This window comes from Physella acuta, unplaced genomic scaffold, assembly GCF_028476545.2.
Source record: "Physella acuta isolate Inbredline_101_S28 unplaced genomic scaffold, ASM2847654v3 ptg002398l, whole genome shotgun sequence".
NCBI classification, from domain to species: Eukaryota; Metazoa; Mollusca; class Gastropoda; family Physidae; genus Physella; species Physella acuta.
In genome coordinates, this window is record NW_026733887.1 from 21,337 (window position 1) to 38,601 (window position 17,265).

Consider the following 17,265-nt stretch of genomic DNA (forward strand, 5'->3'; position numbering starts at 1 on the left):
CACGTCATCTTCTGCTTTTCTTGTATCTTGCACTCTGACTTTATTGTATCTTCCTCAATTTTTCGTATCTTATGGATGTCGTCAATTTTTTTATCATGTCCATTTCTTGCATCTTGCCAATTTCTGGTATGTTGTCATTTTTTTTAAAAAATCTTGTCAATTTCTCACAGTGTCTTTTTTCTCATGGGGCGGGGGTGGCACTTGAAATTTTAGGGGGGGGGGGGCAGACACTGTTAAAAGTATTTATTTTCTACATAAATTCCATTTCGTTCAGGGGGGGGGGGGCGGACGGCAGACTTTCTTGGGGGGGGGGGGGGGCAAAGTCCCCGCCCTCCCCCGAAGAGATGCATGGAAAAAAAACTCTGATTTCTTACATATTGCCAATTTGTGTATCTTGTCAATGTTCTGCATGTTGCCGATTTCTGGTAAGTTGTCAATGTTTTAAAATCTTGTCAATTTCTTGCATATCGCCAATTTTATTTTATTTTGTCAATATTCTGTATCTTGTCCATGTTCTGTATCTTGTCCATGTTCTGTATCTTGTCAATGTTCTACATCTTGTCAATGTTCTCCATCTTGTCAATGTTCTGTATCTTGTCAATGTTCTGCATCTTGTCAATGTTCTGCATCTTGTCAATGTTCTACATCTTGTCAATGTTCGACATCTTTTCAATGCTCTACATCTTGTCAATGTTCTACATCTTTTCAATGTTCTACATCTTGTCAATGTTCGACATCTTTTCAATGTTCTACATCTTGTCAATGTTCTACATCTTGTCAATGTTCTACATCTTGACAATGTTCTACATCTTGTCAATGTTCTACATCTTGTCAATGTTCTGCATCTTGTCAATTTTCACCATCTTGTCAATGTTCTACATCTTGACAATGTTCTCCATCTTGACAATGTTCTGCATCTTGTCAATGTTCTACATCTTGTCAATGTTCTACATCTTTTCAATGTTCTCCTTCTTGTCAACGTTCTCCATTTTGTCAATGTTCTGCATCTTGTCAATGTTCTACATCTTGTCAATGTTCTACATCTTTTCAATGTTGTCCTTCTTGTCAACGTTCTCCATTTTGTCAATGTTCTGCATCTTTTCAATGTTCTACATCTTGACAATGTTCTACATCTTGTCAATGTTCTACATCTTGTCAATGTTCTACATCTTGCCAATGTTCTACATCTTGCCAATTTCATATCACCCTGTCCACTCCTTGCAGTTCGTCACCTCGACCCTCCCAGAGGTGATAATCGTCTGGTAATTGTAAGGCAAGCGGTCGTCTGCTAACACAAGTAGCCACATCGTCCATTGGGAGATGAAATTTGTTTTCAATTCCCCCCGGGGGGTGGGGATGGAGCGGTTTAAATCTGCTGGGTCTTGTAAACGTTTGTTCATTTTATCGCACCAGCCATCAAACAGACGACAAGTTAGAGGGTTATTTCCGGTCAAGGGGAGTTAACGGACAGTTGGGTGGTGGTGGTGGGGGGGGGGGCGATAGTCATTGATTTGTACACATTTTCGATTAGGGTGGTAGGACGGTATGTGTGAGGAGGTTGGTGTGTGGGGTGGTGGGTGGGAGGAGGAGTTGTGTGTTGTAGTATGAGATGAGGGGTTGTGTGGGATAGTGTAGGAGGAGGGATGGTGTAGAGTAGTGTGAGCTGAGGGGTGGTGTGGGTAAGTACATGTAGGGGTTGGTGTGGGTTAGAGTTGGTTGAGGGGTGGTGTGGGGTAGTGTGGGGTGAGGGGTGGTGTGGGGGAGTGAGGAAGTGAGGGAGTGAGGGAGAGGTGGTGTGGGAGAGTGTGGGAGGAGTGGTGTTGTGTGTTAATCAGCGCGGATGAGGTACTTAGGAAAAAAATTGGGAATTTTTAATTAACATTGTCGTTATTGTTAAATGAAAAAAAAACGAATCTAGAAGTTAAACCTACCTTATTTGTAACGGACACCATCATAAGATAACACAGCGGCACCTCTACACAAACTTCCTATCCCCCAATACTGACAACGATAAAAATAACTCGCAGCCGGCTAATTCAAACTACTGACCACGATGTGTGATATTTTGATTATCCCCTGTATGCGAGTTGTACAAAATACAATTGGGCTGACTTCATTATTTGTATTGTAAGCGTTGACACTTAAGTGTGTATGTGTTAGATATCGCTCACAACAATGGGCAGATAACTCGGCTATAGAAGGATGACTGGAGAAGGGACGAGTAACCGGACGTTAGGTGGGTGGACGGACAATGAGATGATCGGACATTCACACGTGTGTCATGTGTTGGGTAAACTTGTAGCATGTCAATAACTGGGCGATTTGGTTTCAATTGGGTTGTTTAGATTTGTTCTTCGTCATTGAGATTTGATGGTTTGATTTTGGTCATTGAGATTTGTTGGTTTGATTTTGGTCATTGAGATTTGATGATTTGATTTTGGTCATTTAGATTTGTTCCCTTTTATTAAAGCTAATAGATTTCTCGACTGTAGGACATACATGTATTATTAAATACTTCAATAAATTAAAATTTTATGCGTTTGTATATTTCAAAATTTCATATATTTTTGTTTCCTTATTTTGTCAATCTAGGATTTGCTAATTTTTTTAAACTGTTGGCTCCCTTAATCCCACGATATTTTTGCCTCCCTCCCTGGGCACATCTTACAATCAACATCCATGTCTACCCTATAAATATCTTTCAAATTTTGCACACTACGTGCAACTAAGTCAAAACACTCATATCTGATAATGACCTTCCCATGGACCTAACACTTCTCACGGCTTAAGACCTGTACCCCCATAAAAGGTCACACATGCATATTGTTACCATTATGTGGTCAGTTTATGAAACTACCCCCGCCCCCCTCCTCTTTGTTTCTGTCGAAATGTAGCCTTTGTCTTACCCGCCCCTATCTGTTAGCGAACCGAATGTTGGGCGCGATCCCAATCTACCCCGGTCATCGCGGCACATATCGTACCGCGGTGAGTTATTGATAATATTATGATGAGCGAAATACCACCGCGTCTACCCTTTAACTTGAAAGGAAGAGAATCCGCGAAGCACGGCGGAAGTGGTGGAAAAAAACAACAATATACAATGTTTCTCGAATATCTCGCCGCCATGAAAAAAAAAGGGCGACTAAGGTTCGCCGTGGGGCGTAAGAATAACTCAAAGAAAATAGTGCTTATTTTTCAGCGCGGCTGTTTGTTACTTTCCAGCGGTAGTTCGGCTTCCGCTAGGGAACTATTTCCTGCTTAATAGCCTCCTTACGATGAATGGGGGAATGTTTAGAGAATAGAGGATACACAACAGGGTAGGAATGATGATTTTTTGACAGATTTTTACAGAAAAAAAAAAGAAAAAAAAATTGAGCTAATGTGTTAGAAATCGTACATTAAGTAATTTCGTTGAACAGAATAAATAATCAATGTTTGAAACTGCAAAACATGTGCTAAACATGTGAAAGTGTCAATGGTCAAACAGTTTTTAATTGGATTCCAAAACGAGTAGTTACGTTTCCTCGTAGACCCGAGACTTTCATTGAACTGGTGAAGTTGGGTTTATATGTTCACGTTGTTATAAGACTATATTTAAAAGCATATGAACGGATTGTGGTGTCAGCATTATGTAAAGTCGTCTCTTATATAAAATGGATGGGTGGATTCTAGAACATCTTTTTGACTCTTGTCATGGAACTAAACTTAAGATATCCGGGTACCAATCTTGTGCTCTATCTCTTCGCCATCCGTCCCTACCAAAATTCAACTATTATTTCAAAGTAGCTTTTATGATTGCGGATTAGCTTATAATCAGTTTTTCCAAATTACTTTCTTGATTTCTATCTTGAAATATGATTTTCTAAATATCTTTCTATATTTCTGTTTGTCTAGAAATGAGTTTTACCTGTCAATGTAAAAGGTTGACCAGTCACTGATATCCAACAAGGTGTCGATGTCACCACCCAACACTGGCGGTCCACAAGGTTGTCATGCAGGTTAAAGCTTGACCTGGCATGACTAGTATCCGAACCTGCACCGTTCTACTTCCGACCATGTCGTGATGGCCCAGTGAGTGATAAAGTGCCATTGTTTAAGACCAAGTCTATTTCCCTGCCTCAAGACAGTAGTAGAGCGTGAGTGCACTCATCTCCAATGGTCACCTTTTCATTAGTAGGCTACCCCCTGATTTGTATTTCTAATTAGACTGGGACAATGGGTTGACATCACATTATGCCTTCGTATGAAGGTTTCAGATCAACACTGCTTCATCTGCCCCCACGTTTGTTGGGTCTATTAGGTACTTTTTTCCCACGTTTTCTTTAACTTGCTTTCTCTGTTTGTTTGTCTTTCCAATCAAATCTTGCGATCGAAATTTCTGGCACTTCCCAGTTAGCTAGCGCGCTGAAATTTTCAGGGAAGCTTTCTTTTGGATGACCATTGAATATTCAATTGTTATTATTACTAAATTGATCAATGGAAACATTTTATTGAGCATTTTAGACCGCTATATAATCTATATATATAATTCTCCTCTGCTAGCCATTAGAAAAAAAACCAGCGACGCGTACCTCGCGCGCAGTGAAGCGAACGATCACATGTCGCCACAGGCTTAGGGGCAGAGAATTTAGCTTGAACCGAGTTTAAAGTTACAGGAGGTAGGCCAGTTTGGGGGAGACGATATGGTCGAGTGGTTGGGCACACGATTGCTATCCCACTCGACACGGGTTCAAATCTATGTGTTCTAGTCAGTAACGTATTCAAACAACGAGTTTTTTACGAGTTGTCTTTTTACGAGTTGTCTTTTTACGAGTTGTCTTTTTACGAGTTGTCTTCGTTTACCCAAAAAAAGTGAAAAGATAAAATCGATAGCAAGATTTTAATGCAAACAAACAGACAAAGACTAAAAAGTAGAAAATAATAATCATTAAAAAAGTTTTAAAAAACCCACGTTTTCTGATTGAACTAAAAAGTAGAAAATAAATGCTATAGGCCCTACATCACAATAATGCAAGCGATCACTCTACTATAAGCGAGCAAAAACGTGGGGCGCCGTGATTTTCTTACAGTTTCTAATACTGTTGACTCTCTACAAGCTCCCTAATAAAAGTCAATAGTATTATCTAATCAATAGTAATATAACTTTTACTTCGGCGCCCCACGTTTTTGATCGCTTATAGTAGAGTGATCGCTTGCATTATTGTGATGTAGGGCCTATAGCATTTATTTTCTACTTTTTAGTTCAATCAGAAAACGTGGGTTTTTTAAAACTTTTTTAATGATTATTATTTACAATTTGTTTCTGTTACTATTCGTTTTTTTTTTTGTTTGTTTGTTTTGTTTTTTTTTTTGTTTTTTTTTTTTAATTTGCTTTTTTACGATTAGCTTTATTTTTTTACGTTTTTTTACGATTATTTTTTTTTAACACTTTTTTTTTACAATTTTTTTTTTGCAATTAGTTTTTTTACAATTCGTTTTTTTTTGTTATAAATAGTTTTTTCACGATTAGCCAAGCATATTTTCAAGTAGCTGTCTTACGTTTTTTTTACTATTTATGTTTTCTTGTTATTTTTTTTTTTTTTGTTTCTTTCAATATCGAACCTCGATCAGACTACCACACATGAAATGGTTTGGAAAAATTTAGCTCTGTGGTGTCGCTACTTTACTATAATTAAAATAATGAAAGCTCTTAACAAGTTCATATTTTGTTTGTCTCGTCATGTGGACATATGTGGCTTGAGAGAAAATGATGACACACATATAGAAACTCAAACGAAAATACATAAAACTAGCTTTGAATGAGTCGGGAGAGGTTGGTGGATGGTAGCTAGGTTGTATGACCTGAGTTCAAATACAAATTGTAGCAGACCATTTGAATCAAGGTTTAGGACCACTCAGTTCCAATGGGTACCCCACATTGGTTGGTTATGAAAAGACGGTCATTTTACTGTCCATATTCTTGTCCATCAATAGACAGTTTCGATTTTTGTACCTTCATATTTCCAGATCTCCTATATACTGTCATGTTTTCTAACAACCCTATAAATATACTGTAATGGTTTTTACTATACTATATACTACATACTGCCAAGTTTTCAGACTACCCTATATACTTTATATTTTCCAATTACCCTATATACTGTCATGTTTTCTAACTACCCTATATACTGTCATGTTTTCTAACTACCTTATATACTGTCATGTTTTCTAACTACCCTATATACTGTCATGTTTCTAACTACCCTATATACTGTCATGTTTTCTAGCTACCCTATATACTGTTATGTTTTTGCATTTACTCAACTACCTACCATCATGTATTCCGCCTCCCTTGTGTACCATCACGTCATCACCAACCAAACCCGTCCAGGAAGTCTATTAACCAGCCTTGTATCACCCCCCCCCCCCCCAGGTTATATAACGAGTGGAACAAGTCCCCCGAGCACCCCTACGACGTGCGACCAATGTTCGCGCCTACATCATAACCCTATCAAACACTCCAACCCCGTCAGCGGCAGGAACAACTTGTTTACTCACCACCCTGTACTACCCGGGCAGGGAGGGGTGGGGGAGGCCCCTTACACTTTCTCTCACGCGCGCAAAGGTCACCAGTCCGCAGCGACCACCACCACCGCCGCGGCCTCTGGCTCGGGGCGCCCCTTGATGGGGAACAATGCCGTTGGATACAGTAATCGCCAGCAGACGACAGGAATCGGAATCACATGGCGCCCCGGGTCCAAAGAGGGAAGGGGGGTTGAGACACGCCTAGTAGAGTTTCCAGCGTCGGTACCTTGATGGTCAGATGAGGGGAGTTCTGTCCTGACTCGACACGGCCAAGGTGTGTGTGTGGGAGGGGGGGGGGTGTTTTTTTTATTCATTTTAATGTGTAGAGAAATGTAGTTGAAGTTGCTCAGTAAGATGGAAGGGCGGGTTACACATATACGTGTGTGTGTGTTTGTGTGTGTGTGTATGCGTGTGTGTGTGTGTGTGAATGTGTGTGTCCGTGAGCTTATATAAATGAAAAAAGGGGCAAAGAAACGAGTATTCCTTAGATTATAGTTCCAGAGAAAAATTAGTTGAACAAAGCATCTAACCGTCGACAGCACTTTACTGATATAGCTGTAGTCAGTAGTTGGTCTCATTAGCTAGTAGATATAAGTCTCATTAGCTAATGGATATGTCTCATTAGCCACTGGATATAAGTATGATTATCCGCTGGATAAAGGCACATTAGTAATTGGATAAATGTCTCATTTGCCACTGGATATAAGCCTGATTATCCGCTAGATATAAGTCTCATTATCCATTGGGTATAAGACAACCCTGCCTTTTACATAAACATTATATTTGTTGATATCTGATTTACTTATGGAAAATACAATTTCGCCCACCCCCCCCCCCTTCAACTTTAACCCTCCCACCCACCATTCACCTACGCCTTTGACATTTCTCATCACTTACCCCCCCCTACTCCCCCAAGACACCAAAGTCCAACGTTGTTTCTTCGCCACTCAGATCGCCAGTATGTTTTTTATCGCGCGGACAAGGACCGCAACTCCGGTTCACTAAGGGGAATTAACCAACATTTCCCACGAGCATGTTTGATAGATAATTTGTTCGGTGCCCGCGCTGTTGACCAGGAAACGGGCGAGGTTTTTCTTGACGACGACTTACAGATTGGTCATCTTAATAAACACTCGCCGGACCCGAATGTATACAATTCCAAAAACTGACCTTTTGACATGCTTCACTTCGGCATGTGTTGCTTTCATAATTTATCTTAGAGTTAAGTCGTTTTAGTAATAATTCAACGTATATTTAAAACTTTTTTATTTATAATTTTTTTCTTAAATATAAAGTCTTTTTTCAACTTCGATCAAAACCATTGCATTGTACTTTGTAAAGCAAATAATAAACTTGATATTTCTTTTAAATCTTTATAATATTTTATCATTTCATATTGTATATGCTTGTAAATTGTATTAACTTGATAAAAGAGGCTTTTAATGGTGGGTCTAATAAAAATAACGAAATAATTTTTAAAAAAAACAGAACCAATTGGGTATTAAATAAAATTATTTAACTTAAATCTTGAAACGTCTTTCTGAAAATATGAAAATTTTAATTTAAAAAAATTATAAACCCATATAGATCTAGTTCATGTTGAGGAAGATTTTAAGCTGAATAAGCATTTTGTTGCTGTTATTGTTTTTTTTTTTTAAATAAAGATTTTAGTTGGTAGATAGCGCGCCTCATCTTGTTCATGGAGTGTAGACTCGTAGCGTGTGTAAAATGTTGGCTGTGGGCGCTTAGGGGGGTGGTCGTAGAAGTGGTTCCATGCATGCTCCGTCACCTGGACATCGTTAGTGAGGGGGTGGGAATCAGGAGATGACCTGCGGAACTGGTCAGGTGGTTGGTGTTAGGCAGGTCATGTAAGGTGTCATTTGAGGGTGTTGGGCAGGTCATGTAAGGTGTTATTTGATGGTGTTAGGTAGGTCGCATAAGGTGTCATTTGACGGAGTTAGGTACGTAATGAAAGGTCTTATTTTACCGCGTTTTGTATTTCATTTAAGGTGTCATTTCAATGCGTTAGAAAAGTTTAAGAGTGTAATCTATCTGTTGAAACTGTCAAGCACCTTTGTATTAAACGTGCAAATATTACATAACATAAATGTTTGACGTTTTTGCACCACGACATACCCAAACACCATTACTCATAACACATAAAACACCAACAATGTATAATGTAATCTTTCCCTACACCCACAAGTAAATGTTATATTTTGGATACCTAACTGATCATTCTATCGCTTCATATGCTAAAGTCATCACGACACGGATGAACTCTATCTGCCCCATGTATCTTGGGCACGAGCGGAAAGAAGATTAATTACAAAAGTTTGTTTGGTACATAAAACTAATACCAGCATCACTGGCAATTACTGCTGAGGAAATGTATCTATTTTTGTTAATTCTGCGAAAAAAATAAGTTGCTGAAAATTTTGGAGAAAAATGAAATAAAATTTAAACTCAAAGTGTTACACAACACGGCTCTTGAACACAAAACACCATCTAAAACACTAAAAAAAACACAAATGAAGAACCACCACCCACCATTTAGTTTTCAGGTAGCACGGGCAACCGGAAGGCCGTGATACCAACTTGGTGGAATCACCCAAAACAGAGTACATTGGAGAGGTGTGGTAGCGTCCTTAAGCTGCCCAAGGACCCACAGGAAAGATGATGACCAACATTCCGTCTATGTAGCTTATTAAACGTGTGTATAAGGTTATGTTGTTATCATTGTGCCCTTAAGAGACTTATAAAAGGTTATTCGAATTGTACACAGTAACTGCGCGGCTGCGAGACCGCACAACTTAGAGCAAACACCATATTGTGCAGGGGTGGACTGGGCCGCCGGGACACGGTGGGAAAATCTTGGGAGACGGTCAGGAATAAAATCTTGGTGGACTTCTAGAATCGGTGCTTTAATTTTTCTTTTTTTATCTTAATAACCCTTAGAATTTTTCGTTTTGTTGTTACTGTACATTGCAATTTGTAAAGTGATGCTTGACTTTGTTAACATCGATCCTCAGTCTTTTATTGAAAAAACAAATATTTGCGAAAATTTAAGTCGGAAAGATGCCGCTTTTATTTGATTCCGGGGATACTTGGACACAGCGTCCACCAAAGCCTTAATATTATTTAATATGTGCACCATCGCTAAATTAAATATTTTCTTCTGAAACATATTCTAAGCAGTCCTTGACAAATGCCTCAATACAAATAGGCATATCACGCCTCAAACTAGAATGGCCACAACCTTACGTTGCCTAAAACTTTGTATTACCATCATTATCCAACAGCTTCACCCTCATCTCCCTGCGGCCAAACGTCTTACTCTTAACATGAACAAAAAGATCACTTTTTTTTTGTATAAAAACCCGGCCGTCCTGCACCCATCTGCTAACGGTTGATGATACCACGTGACTCGAAGCCGGAGATTCTTGTTCCGGTTAGATCTTATCTAATTGTTCCCATCACCCGTGTGTCGTGGTCTTGTATCAACAGGATCTCGCGTGAATTGGCCCGCTTTCCTAAATCCGCCCTCTTTTAAATCAACACTTCCTCAAGGGGGAGATCATCCCCAATGGTTTCAGGCAGCGGTCGAGTTTAATAATAGGGCAAGGGGAGGTAATGGCGCTGGGCTGAATGCGAGAGTTGAAATACAAGGGGGAGAGAATCTTCAGATTTGGGTAAGAATGTGTGGCGAATAAAATCTTAAAATCTATTGCCTTGTGGCTAATTGGTAATATCGCTTTGATTAAATATGGCGGACAAATTGGATTTACCAAGGGTTTGGGATTGTGAGTGGTTAGGTATAGAGTGAAGTGGGGGAGACGTTTATCTTTTTGTGTGTGAAGGAGATGAGGCTAGTTGATTTGTGGAGGTGTGGATGGGAGGTGGGGGAGAGGGGTGGAAAATTAGGGGGTGGGGATGAGAGAGGGGTGATATCGGACATGGAAGGTTGCACTGATAACTGCATGACTGACCAACTTGACTGACCAACTTGACTATCTTGACTGACCAACCTGACGGACAAACTTGACTGACCAATTTGACTGACCAATTTGACTGACCAATTTGACTGACCAATTGACTGACCATCTTGACCGACCAATTTGACTGACCAACTTGACTATCTTGACTGACCAACCTGACGGACAAACTTGACTGACCAATTTGACTGACCAATTGACTGACCAACTTGACTGACTAATCTAACTGACCAAAATAACTGACCAAACTAACTGACCAACCCAACTGACCAACCTAACTGACCAACCCAACTGACCAACCCAACTGACCAACCCAACTGACCAACCCAACTGACCAACCCAACTGACCAACCTAACTTACCAAACTAACTGACCAACCTAACTGACCAACCTGACTGACCAATTTGACTGACCAATTTGACTGACCAATTTGACTGACCAACTTGACTGACAACCTAACTGACCAACCTAACTGACCAACCTACCTGACCAACCTAACTGACCAACCTAACTGACCAAACTAACTGACCAACCCAACTGACCAACCTAACTGACCAACCCAACTGACCAACCTAATGACCATCCTGACCAACCTGACTGACCAATTAGACATCATCTTGAGTGTTTGTAATGTCTACTGACAACATAACGCTACACAAAGTTACTAACTCCTTGACAAACCAATCACCGCATCCGTTACATAATATACAACGAATGCGTTACATAATATTTAATGTATAGGCCTACGTTACATAATATATAACGTATGCGTTACATAATATTTAACGTTTTGGCCTACTTTACATAATATTCAAAGTATATACCTAGTTTACATAATATGCAAAGTATAGGACTACTTTACATAATATGCATAGTATAGGCCTACTTTACATAATATACAAAGTATATGCCTACTTTACATCATATACAAAGTATAGGCCTACTTTACATCATATACAAAATAGTCTACAGGACTACTTTACATAATATACAAAATATAGGCCTACTTTACATAATATACAATATATACTTGACAATATCTCAATACTGAGGTCGCTGGATAAAAAAAATGTTAGCTGTTGAAGCTTGTTACATTTTTCCTATGATACTGGGAGTTGTCTATAAATAAAGTGACGCATGTTGGTGTGTGCCCATTACACCACACCCGTCTTCAACGTTTCAGATCGCCTTAAAGGTCAGAACCTCTAGAAAATAATGGCTCACTGCAGCTTACTCTTATTTCATTTCAAAATGCGAAAAAATTTAATTTCTAAATGTAGACGGGTAACGTCACACTTTCTAGAACCACCACAACTCCCCATTGTTACACAACTTCGCCAAGTGCTGACCCCCCTCCCCTCCCCCCCCCCCCCCCCCCCCCACTTCAATCCCATCCCATTCAATTCATTATAAAGAACACTTGGCAAAAAGTCAGGCAACACAAAATATAGACAACACAAAATATAGGCAACACAAAATATAGGCAACACAAAATATAGGCAACACAAAATATAGGCAACACAAAATATAGGCAACACAAAATATCGGCAACACAAAATATAGACAACACAAAATATAGGCAACACAAAATATAGACAACACAAAATATAGGCAACACAAAAAACAGTCAACACAAAATATAGTCATAACAAAATATAGACAACACAAAGTATAGACATAAAAAATACAGACAACACAAAATATAGGCATATAAAAATACAGGCAACGTAAAAATATAGGTAACACGAAATATAGAACACAAAATACAGACCCCCCCCCCCCCCCGCCGAAATAATATAGTCAAGAAAACACATAGGCTAGGCTTTGAGTGGTTTAATGTACGATGTTTTGACAGATGGCATCGATAGCGACACCAAAGAGAGAGATAATACGATCTAAGATTGTTTAAAACACTACATTAGAATGTGTGACCAATGCAGTTACACAATAATTTCCATCATTGTAATCTAAGTAAGTTACATTTAAGTGGGGAAAAATATAGTCGATTGGTGGTTTCCAATGTTAGGGTTAATATCTTTGGAAGGTAAACCAGATTAAAAGGGTAATAAGATGAGATGACCCACGCGAAAAGGGTTAATAGTAGCCAAGCAGTCTTCCACAGTAAAAGTGTTAAGCGAGCCCCAAAAGAAAAAGGGTTAATAGTTGCAGCCTTCACCAACCACTCATATAGAAAGGGTTAAAATCGTAGGCGAGCGGGTCATTTCGAAAGGGTTAATAGTTCAGCCGAGCGCACCCTCCCTCCACATATAAACAAAGGGTTAATACTTATAGCTGAACACCCCTCACCCACACATTACAAAGATTTAATAGCTATAGCTGAACACCCCCCCCCCCCCCCTCAAAGGGTTAATACCTGTAGATGAACATCCCTTACCCACATAATACAAATTGTTAATACCTGTATCTGAACACCCCTCACCCACACGATATGAAGAGTTAATATTTATAGCTGAATACCATCCCCCAAAAGGGTTAATAGTTGAGTCGAGCGCGCCCAACCAACACCCTCCCTCCACATATAAACAAAGGGTTTATACTTATAGCTGAACACCATCCCCTAAAGGATTAATATCTGTAGCTGAACACCCCTCACCCACACAATATAAAGAGATAACAGTTACAGCCGAACACCCCCGCCCCAACCCAAAGGATTAATAGTTGTAGCCGAGCGGGCCACACTCCATATCGACGACGATCCTCTTGCAGGTCGGGCAGCGCTCCGGCTGTACCGTCTGATCGTTCAGGTCAGCTCGCGGGGGGCGGAAGTCCATGTTGGTGTTGACGGGGGCGCACTTTTCGTTCTTGGGGATGGGCCAGTCAAAGCACCTCGTGGTCAGCCTGCAAATTGGGGCCGAAAAGAAAAGTGTTGTGTTCAAATATTCATTTTTTAATATACTGTAAACAAGCTGGTAGATATAAAGCTACAGCGACAACTCAGCCCTAATGGGTACCCGACAGCAACGGCTGCTTAGCTGTAAATATTACCCTTTTTTTTAAACCGGAGATCACAGAAACAGATTAACTCTAATTAGTCTGTCACGCGGACCGTCATTCCTGAATCGAAAATTGCTTTCATGTTTCTATTTTTAATATTATTATTAGAAAAATACTTTATAATTTTCTCTTGGTGTTTATTTATTCTGACGTAGACCATTAGCCGAAACATCGAGTGTTTTGCTTATATTTTTTTTTACTTATTCTATAAGTTTATTTTGATTTAATAAACCCCAAAACCAACCTGTTGCAACCCGGTGGGTTGGGGCACGGCTGGACACACTCCGGGGGGCAGGGGGCGCAGCAGTAGGCCTTCTTACACGTCTGCTGGGTCGGGCACTGGCCCACGTCATCGACGCCGTAGCGGTATTTAGAGTTGCATCTCTGGGGATCACCTTGGCATCGTCCTTGACCTTTGTTTTATTTGAGAAGTGCATTGGAATTTTGTTTTTTAATAAGCCTAGAGTAGCAAAATAATAGCTAAATAATAGAAAGTATGAAGACGATTTTAAGCATTTTTTGTATGAAAGAATAAAGTATATCTCCGTCATTAAGACGTTACACAAGCCCACATAATCTTTTGGTACCTACAGCTACAAACCCACACAGTGTTTTGGCATCTACCCTCACAAACCCACACATAGCATTGGCACCTACCCCTCACCCATTCACCCGCAAAATCTCACTGTACCTACCAACCCCCACATATCCACACAATTTTGGTCTTACCTCCCACACACTCTATGAGACCTACCCCACAACTCTATTATCACCTACCCCCCACACACACACCTACAGAATCTATTAGCACCTACCCACACACACACAGTATTTGCATCTACCCCACACATACACTCTATTAGCACCTAAACACACACACTCTATTAGCACCTACCCCCACACACCTCACATTTGCCACCTACCCCCACACCCCCACACTCTATGAGCACCTACAACCCACACACCCTCACCGTATTAGCACCTACCGCTACACAATATATTACCACATACACCCCCACACACAATATATTACCACATACACCCCACACACACAATATATTACCACATACACCCCCACACACACCCACACTCTATAAGCACTTACCCCCACACACACCCACACACTCTATGAGCACCTACCCCACACACACACCCACCCACACTCTATGAGCACCTACCCCCACAGCGCGGCTCGTTCAGATTTCTCCTCCAGGGTTCGGACACCGGCCAGCTGACGTCAGCACGGGGTGGACACTTGGCCAGTCCGGCCTTCTCCAACACAGTTAACGGCCTTTGCTGCAGCAGGGTGGGACAAGCACAGGCTTTTTTAATCTAACATATACTATGGTGAAATACATATAGATGACTAATTAGCGTACTCGGTGTAACTATTGATAACTGGTGTTAACAGCTCTGGTTGCTATGGCGACAAGACCTGGCTCGTGCCGTGAGTACTCGTCTAGATGTGAGCGAGTAGGTAATGAGCTTCCGACCTATTATTATGTACCACAAACAGTTGATTGCTTGACTCAATACACAAACATTTGGACCAGGTTACATTGTAACCCCATTATTTGATGCGTTCATGATGGGCTAAGTGGCCATATTACAAACCTGGTTTATGATGGCCCAAATGACAATGTGGCCCTAGTTCATGGTGGGCCAAGTGGCCCTATTACTAACCTGGTTTATGATGGGCTAAGTGGCCCTATTACTAACCTGGTTTATGATGGGCCTGGTGACAATGTGGCCCTAGTTCATGGTGGGCCAAGTGGCCCTATTACTAACCTGGTTTATGGTGGCCCAGGTGACAATGTGGCCCTAGTTCATGATGGGCCAAGTGGCCCTATTACTAACCTGGTTTATGATGGGCCAAGTGGCCCTATTACTAACCTGGTTTATGATGGGCCTAATGGCCCTATTACTAACCTGGTTTATGATGGGCCAAGTGGCCCTATTACTGACCTGGTTTATGATGGGTCTGGTGACAATGTGGCCCTGGTTCATGGTGGGCCATGTGGTTCTATTACTAACCTGGTTTATGATGGGCCAAGTGGCCCTATTACTGACCTGGTTTATGATGGGCCAACACATGCTAGCCAAGGAGTCCGAGGGTCGGGGAGCGTCCCTATGGACATGACAGTGTTCAAAGGCTTGATGCATGGTGACCACTTCTAGTACAGTCCTGCGGAGGTTAGGTTAGTGTTGGGGTTATTAGGTAGATGTTAAACTAGATATGAGGTTAGGATTAAGTTAGTGTGGGGTTAAGTTAGATGTTAAACTAGATATGAGGTTAGGATTAGGTTAGTGTGGGGTTTAAGGTTAGGACTAGGTTAGTGTGGGGTTAAGTTAAACTAGATATGAGGTTAGGGTTTGTGTTGGTTATAAGCTTAGGGCTAGGTTACGGTTGGGTTAAGTTGGATTTTAAGCTAGATATGAAGTTAGGGTTTGGGTTGGGTTAGGCTGGATATAAGGTTAGGGCTAGGTTAGTGTTGGGTTAACGGTTATGTTAAACTAGATATGAGGTTAGGGGTTGTGTTGGGTTAGGCAGCATGTAATTGTTACCTCTCCTAAAAAACGCGATGCATCTAACACCTTCAATCAAATCATTTACCATAAGATATAAAAGTACAAGCATAATGAGAATCCTCATAAAATAATCGCCAAAGTTTGCATTACAAAAGCGTTAGGCATGATACGTCGTTTGAATTTTTTATCTAATCTAAAAATCTAGATCATGATCTCGTTTTTTTAATCGCTTTTCAAGTTTTAACTTAAATTTGTATATATAGTCTAAATGATCTTGCTCTAGATCTGAGTAATCTAGAATAGTCTAGATCGAGAATCTAGTATAGATCTAGATCTATGTTTCAAAAGGTGTAATGCTCCTGTTATGCCACTCAAAAGACGACATGGAAAAAAACGTTGATTTTGTTCCATGTCAACAATAATTAATAATCTACTGAGCCCACTCAGTTAACTGGGTCCATGCAATATGGCCGATTTACTTAAATGTATTTATATGCTTACGTTCAAAAAGTGTATAAGCTGCAAAAGTTTCAAACAAATCTTCAGCCTTACCACAACCTGTCAACTCTGGAACTGCAGCCATCAAAAAGGGAAGATGAAAAAGCGCCACTTCCGTTTTGTCCAATGCTTTGATGACGTAATTGATTATTTTGCTGTGAAAAATATTTAATCCATGACGTAGAGAGTATGGAAACTAAATATATGTTTTTTAATGCAAGGTAAACGCGAGAAACACAACAACTGATGTTGCGATCAAAGGCGTTTCACACACACACACAAAAAAAACCTACGTGAGCCTTAAAAATAGTTGCGTGCGTAAACGTGTTGGAGTAAAATATTAGTCCCGAGTGAAATCAGCGACGATTGATAATCGTACACTAACAAAAGACTTTTTTTTTTAAAATTAGTCCTTAATCTTACTATTTCCAATAAAATTTCTTTCTACAATCTGTCTTCGATCTTGCTGCAAAGTTTACTTTTTAAAATGTATTGTTTAATTATTTTTTTTTTACATATAATTATATTGAGTGGAGAAGGGATATTGAGAGATTGTGGTAGGAGGTATATTAAGTAATGAAGGGTTGTTTGTTATGAATGGCGCATTGATACAATGCGATCATTATATAGTTTAAACTACTAGACAGCATCTTTAAAAACGTTC

At 40.1% G+C, this 17,265-nt stretch overlaps 1 protein-coding gene across 1 annotated transcript; it reads right to left on the reverse strand.

Moving 5' to 3' along the window:
* Positions 1-12,383: 12,383 nt before the first annotated feature.
* On the reverse strand, positions 12,384-16,734 carry LOC131933195 (uncharacterized). Its single transcript, XM_059289992.1, has 5 exons — positions 16,656-16,734; positions 15,645-15,759; positions 14,753-14,870; positions 13,819-13,987; positions 12,384-13,418 (listed from the first exon to the last, which is right to left on the reverse strand). The coding sequence occupies exons 2-5, from the start codon at positions 15,735-15,737 to the stop codon at positions 13,232-13,234; spliced, it is 567 nt and encodes a 188-aa protein (XP_059145975.1). The 5' UTR covers positions 15,738-15,759; positions 16,656-16,734; the 3' UTR covers positions 12,384-13,231.
* Between the last annotated feature and the right edge of the window lie 531 nt (positions 16,735-17,265).